The sequence below is a fragment of the Teleopsis dalmanni genome, chromosome 2 (genome assembly GCF_002237135.1).
Source record: "Teleopsis dalmanni isolate 2A chromosome 2, ASM223713v2, whole genome shotgun sequence".
Classification (NCBI taxonomy): Eukaryota; Metazoa; Arthropoda; class Insecta; order Diptera; family Diopsidae; genus Teleopsis; species Teleopsis dalmanni.
Genome location: NC_051847.1, coordinates 160548579 through 160555302, shown reverse-complemented (window position 1 = coordinate 160555302; position 6724 = coordinate 160548579). Strand labels below are relative to the sequence as shown.

Genomic DNA, 6724 nt, shown 5'->3' with positions numbered 1-6724 from the left:
ACGACTACCGTATCCGTATGAAGCACGAGTTGTGTGAACTTTATCACATTGATATAATTCAATGAATTAGCATCCAGCAGTTTCACCAGCTTGGTCATGTCATTAGAGTGGTTGATGATGGTCCAGCAAAAGAAGTATTTAAAATAGCAATTGGATGAGATAGGCATAGAGATTGACTGTGTTTCTAATGAAGTGATCAAGTTTAGCAAGTACTTAACGGTAATGTGTTGTTGTAATCAATTAAGTAGGTTATTGGCTTATTGTGTTAACGTAAAAAACTCAGAGGTTGAAAAATCACCTTGAAGCAGAAATGTTAAAATGCTCTTTAAAGGGAGATCCTGAAGCCGGTCAAAATCGTAAAAAATAAGCCCCTAGTATAGTCAATCAACGCCGCGCACGCACTATACAGTAGCAAAGCGGATATGAGACACTTTCAAGAAATTCAATCTTCTAGCATGATTACCTTTACGGCAATTAACTATCAACAAACAGACCACAAGACTAATATCTTTACAATGCACCCAGATGATTACTGGATTTTTTTAATGGAACGCGGAGAACTTGCATACAGATGCCTGCATATCGTTTAGTCTTTCCATTTTGTTTTAAATTTCTCACTATAAAAACATTTTAACAATTGTGTGCATAATGGTTAGGTCGTCTAACATACAATTGCCGAAATATCCAAAGTAGATAAATGTTAAATTGCGTTGACATCTCATTCAGATAAATATAGCAGCTAATAAGGTCCTGAATGTAATTAAACTGAATTCAAGGATTTAAAAGTCGCCAAACTAGCTAATAGTAAACAAAATAATTGCTTCCAAGCATACTATAGTTCCTCTATTAGTAATCACAGACCATGATGATCCGTCAAATAATCTGCCAATAACATTAGTTCCGTCCTATTGAGGAAGACTACCTTACTCTAATTAAACAGACGCATCAGCTCTTTAATTTGACTACTACCTGTAGTGATCATTTTACCATTTTTTTTACCAAACAGTCTAACCATTGTTCAGTAAAGCCACAGGAATATTTTAGGAATAATTTCCCAGGTCTGCCGTAGAAATTTCTAAGAGTCAATGTAACAAAACTAGTTTTTCGTGTTACGTTTTCCAGATAAGTGTTCCGGTTGACATTTATCTAGTTTAATTATTAGATATTTATCATTCTCAGTGTGCTCAATAGCTGTGTCTCCTATCGACAGTACTCAATACTCAACTTATACTATCTGAAGAATCAACGCAATCACAGTGATTTTTATTATACTCCTCTTGAAAATAAAGCATCTCGATTGTGCTTTATTTTTAATATATAAATATAAATTACGTACAACATATTTTATTTTGACTTAGTATGGTTCACATAATTAATGAAACCTACAACTAAAAGTTTCTGGTTGTATACAACTCAGTTGAAGTCTGAGTTAGTAAAGAAATGCTTGTTTTATTTTAAAGAAACAGAACCGGAGAATAATATAAAAAATCCATTCAGACATAAAGGCGATTAGCTCATTCTTCGAGCCTGTTCAAGCTGCACCTTCGACTGTGATTGATGGAATTTATGTGCTTCTTTGATTAATGAAAATAAAAAAAGAAAATAAAAAAAGAAAATAAAAAATGGAGGAAAATGTTTAAAAATTTAAGATAAATCTATCTAAATAAGAGATCCATTTTCTACGTCCTACATAATTTTTAAGAAGTTTTTTCGATTTTCGATGACAGTTTGTCTAAATGGAAAATGGTAATTTAAAGAGAAACAAGAAAATCTATAAATAAATTAAATGAGTTGCTACGCTATGAGCGTACTATTTTCAATCGAATGCGTCCGCTATGCAAGACATGGACGCATCCAATCTTCGAGACATATACGTAAAATTTCTTCGAAGACATTTAGCTAATTTGTTTGAAAATGTCTTCGAAGACCGCCATACATTTGAATCGATCGTCTACAGACGTCCATCTCTTTGATGACAAATCGATCCGTTTCCTCCTGGGTTAGTAAGTGTGCAATAAGAAGGCAGAATAGAAGTGTTGTTGGTGTTAGTCCATTCACTCAGTATCAAATAACTCTACTTCATCTACAACTACCTTCGTACACATACTAAGAACTCTATCTAGTTATCAAGTATTCATGTATTTTTACAAAAAGCGATCTCCTTAAAGCAGAAAAAATTTTAACATTTTGCTCTGCCTAATGAAGAAACCATAAAAGCAACAACTATCAAATGCATGTACTGTTCTTCCATGCTTTAGCAGAAATGTAAAAATTTCTGTTAATATCACACTAATAAAATCTGTTGCGTTGGTTGGCTATGGCAAAAGACAGCAATTATATTATTTGGCACAAATGATATCGGCACTTAAAGATAAGACTTTTGGAGCTTATCAAATAAAATATCATTGCATAAACCAGATTTAGACTATATGCACCCTTGTGCAGATGATCTGATGCATGTTCTTAAACTCTAATCTCGTTCAAAGTGTATTTTTATTTTGAAGTTAAAAAAGCCAAAAACAAAAACAATTAGTGACTGGATTTAAGTTAGACCTTTACTTGCTTTATTTACATGTGTTATGAAAAAAATATACAAATTCTTAACATTTTATAATTTGTACAACAGGATTTTATTTAAATATAAAAAAAATTTAATAATTGTATTGTTTTCTTAATTCTAGTTAAAATTTTAATTATTCATTTAAATACGGTACAAAATGTTACATTTTTTTACATTACAGTTTTGGATTTTCAAAAAGCGGTCCTCGCGTTATTACGACTTCAGAATATGGTATACTTTGCGATATGTCTAGCGCTCGAAACTTTTTTAAAACTAACAACGAATAAAATTTTTGGGCAGCCTGAAAATAAATTAAGATTATTTTCAATATTTTATTTGAAATTACATTTTTAATATTTCGTGAAATATATATATATAATGGGTTGAACACTTGCTAGTCTTTTTGTAACTGCATTAGTTAAATATAAAATTTGAATGTAGTTATTATAAGTAGTAAGTTGTCTCTTTGGTTAGTGATTTTATGTGATTTCATACATTAGTATACAATTTAATAATTATTTCATAATTTTAAAAATTCTGCAAATACCAATTTCTATTAAAGAGACTTACTTGTTTCCGTGAATTTCTCGTCGTTAACTCTGATAAAAGTAAACGTTCTTGTTTAACAAGGCGTGACTTTACAGCATAAAACAATTGTGCAGCTCTTTTGTTTAAAACTCGTTCTTCAAACTGTTCATTCGTTTCATTTTCCAATTGTTCATCACAGGGATTCTAAAAATTATATTTATTATAAGTAAATTTTAAATATTATAAATAATTTTGTAAATATTAACTGCATCGACTCTAATTGTTTATATATATTTGTTGTTTTTGTCAAAAACATATTTTTGTTTTATATTAATTTAATTTTAAAAGAAAATATGTGAATAAAAACATTAGTTTTATAACAGATATTTCGGTCCTTCATAGACCATTTTCAGTTTTTTTTATAATTTTATCATATCAAAAGTCAAATCAGTCATCTAAGAATTACTAAGAATATTTTATGACTAATTACCTGTAATTCTATAGGAAGTGGAAGGTCATAATCATTCCACTCTGACATCATTTTATACGATTTGTCAGCATTACTTTCTGTAACACCATCAGGATCTTTTGATTCATTAAGTATAGAAGAAACTTGATCTACGTTCAAATTTGGAAGTGAATCAATATTCTCGATCCCAGAATGATGCGGAGACAGATGATCGTGATGTAATTCAGTTGGTGCTGGATCTGATTGATTAAATTCGTCATTTATATCATTTTCAGCATTTCTTGTAATATAAGGAATGTCGTCAGAATTTGTAACATGATGTACATCATTCATAGAAAAGAAATGTTCAGGACTAGCAACTGTTTCGAATAAAGGAATACCATTCGCAGAATCAGTTGTATTAACATTAGCATTGATTGATATGCCACCAACTGCTGAATAATTTTCTGCATCTCGCATTAATTCTGGCTGCACAAGACTTTGTTGATTAACATCGCCAATATTTTCATTTATTTGATTGTTCAAACCAAATGAATCCACTTTACGTTTGCGTCCTTTTCTATTATTAAGGATATTTATATCACTATCATGTTGAAATTGATCTATAGCTAAAAGATCACTAGGACCAAGAGCAGAAAAATCTTCTAACTGAGTAAATCGGGATATGAGATGACGTTGATAATTAACAAATAAAAATCGAGCAGGAATTGTTCTTGACGGCAACGAAAATAGTTTTTCTACTCCTCCAGTCTCCTTCCAATACATTAACCTGAAACGGCATTTATTTAATTTTTAAAAATAATAACTAAATTTGAATTAATTCACCACCTCTTGGTGGGGGGCGCAAGATCTAAGGTAGTAACAATATCCGATGTATTTGCCAATTGAGCTTTCATTTCTTCACCAGATATGTTTTTTATTTCATCTACAATCAATTTTCGTTTTCTTTTTGTTTTCGTTATTCCTTTGTAAGCGGATGCATCTATAGGAGCAAGAGCAAAACTCTCATCTTCATTTTGTACTATTGTAGATTGTTCCAGGACGTTTTCTTTTTCTTTTAACAAATCGTCTTCAACGTTTTTATTACCTACAGAATCTATTTAAAGGTTAAGTGTTAATATTAAATTAAATATGAATTAAAAATTTTTTATACCTTCAATTAATTTTTGCAACTGAGAATCGTGGGACGTATACATTGGTGAATTGTTACCACTATTGAAATGATTGTTATCATCATCATCCGAATCATTAACGCAATCATTTGCAGATATTTCTTTATTCACGCGTGTATCCATTGGGGGCTCACCAAAGATATCATCTTCAAAAAGTTTGGGCTCTAAAAATAATTAAACATATGTATATTTAATTATATTATATTATTATTATTTACAATATATGCAATAGTAATATTAACTACCTTAAATTTAATTAATAAAATTTATTAGCAATCAGGAATTTATATTATTGAATTTACAAATCAACATTTAAATGTCTAGATTTTGAATAGGAAAAAAATATTCCTTGAACCAAATCGTATACAAAGATCATATGCCTTTTACCACGGGCGTTGCGATTTTACTGTATGAGACAGTTTGCAATTTATGTCATTGAATTATTCCAAAGTTATGTTGATAACTTATGTATATAATGCGCAGCAGTTACAAATTAATTTTGTATATAAATTTATCAATTTTTCTGTTTTGACTGTTTTGAAATCAGCATTTAAACCAAAAACATTATTCTTAAGATCAAGCGAAGAATTAGTCTTACCAAAAGCTGCTACTATGAACTCATTAGTCGAATCGTCTCTCATAGAATAAAAATAACTGTCGAAAAACCGCTCAATTTATATGTCCTAATATATATAGCCCATAAGCATCGACGATGAAAAACGATAAATAACTCGATTAAAAAGGTACCATCAGAAATAACAGAAGATTAATATATTCTTAATGGTGAAAGGATTGTATTGGGTTGGATATTGGATAATATATCGTAGCTTGATGTTTTTGTCTGGTGCTAGCGCGCAATATGTAGAGAAGGCTAGTGAAGGATTTCCGACACGCCTAAAAGTGTCTAACGGTTATAATGACCAATTAAGTGAAGGAAGTAAGTTTCATTAAGTAATTGTAACTATTAATCTTGCAGGTAAACAAAATATAGTTTAATTTGCAAACAATTTATCAAATATTGATAAGGAAAACCTATAAAAAGTATTTTGAATTTCTACCGGTCTATACATTAATTATAGGAAATCGTATTTCATAATATTTATATATAAACAAATAACTTACGTCCAAACTCATCTCCAAAGCTATCTCCATCCAGATGTCCACTAGACATTTCAGCATCGTTTAATTTACTAAACTCGGGTTTCGATTCACTTGCAATAACATTTTCCTCAAATAATTGATTCTAAAATCCAAAAAAAAAAAATTATATATTATTATAATTAATATATAATTAAACATAATTAAACATTTTAAATTACGTTAATCGTAGAGTCAAGACCAGCACGTATTAAATCGGGAGTATCACCATCAAAACCAATATCACCAAATCCATCATCATGAAGCGACAATGAAAGACTTCCATAATCTTCTCGCATAGTTATTTCATCTGCTCGAGATTGATTAATTGCAAACTGTGCTTCTATATCAATATCGTTAATTTCTGGAAGAGCTGTGTCAAAATCGTGAAAAACTTCTGGCAAAGTTATTGCGTTTACATTTGCTTCTCTATGCCCTTCAGGTAAATCCACCATTCCAGGTCGAAACGCCATCTATGAAAAAATTAGTGGATCAAATATAATTTTTTTTAATATAAACATTAAATATATGAGTCGAAAAAAAATGATATAAGTATATATTGTAAACACCTGGACCTTAAAATCAGCACATGTATACATATATATAAACGACAAAAAAACTCAACATGTTGAATTAGAATTGTTGAGTTTTTTTGTCGTTGAATTAGAATTAAAAACTCAACGGATTTTGTCTTGCGTGTTCGTACGAACAAATGTATGTAATTTTATATGTGGTTACAGTTGCTGAGAACTATTCGCGCGACATGTTATCTTTCTCATGCAAATATTTGATTAGACAAAATATTTTGTTTGAAATTCATGAGTTCGTGCAAAATCGAAGGTTTAAGTAGTGTAATTG

The 6724-nt window shown here is 30.1% G+C and overlaps 1 protein-coding gene across 1 annotated transcript; it reads right to left on the bottom strand.

The window, feature by feature from the left end:
- Window positions 1-2549: 2549 nt before the first annotated feature.
- Window positions 2550-6339, bottom strand: LOC119681251 (double-strand-break repair protein rad21 homolog). Its single transcript, XM_038094387.1, has 7 exons — window positions 6049-6339; window positions 5852-5972; window positions 4711-4893; window positions 4383-4653; window positions 3579-4326; window positions 3131-3292; window positions 2550-2861 (listed from the first exon to the last, which is right to left on the bottom strand). Exons 1-7 carry the CDS (start codon window positions 6337-6339, stop codon window positions 2736-2738), a joined length of 1902 nt encoding a protein of 633 aa, XP_037950315.1. The 3' UTR covers window positions 2550-2735.
- Window positions 6340-6724: the final 385 nt, after the last annotated feature.

What these genes read in the sequence shown, in the direction of transcription:
- LOC119681251 (XM_038094387.1), bottom strand. Translation starts at nt 6,339, where the DNA reads ATGGCGTTTCGACCTGGAATGGTGGATTTACCTGAAGGGCATAGAGAA. An exon ending in GTCTTGACTCTACGATTAAC is followed by an intron (nt 5,973 to 6,048) that starts GTAATTTAAAAT and finishes TTTGGATTTTAG; the next exon opens with AATCAATTATTTGAGGAAAA. An exon ending in CTTTGGAGATGAGTTTGGAC is followed by an intron (nt 4,894 to 5,851) that starts GTAAGTTATTTG and finishes AATTATTTTTAG; the next exon opens with AGCCCAAACTTTTTGAAGAT.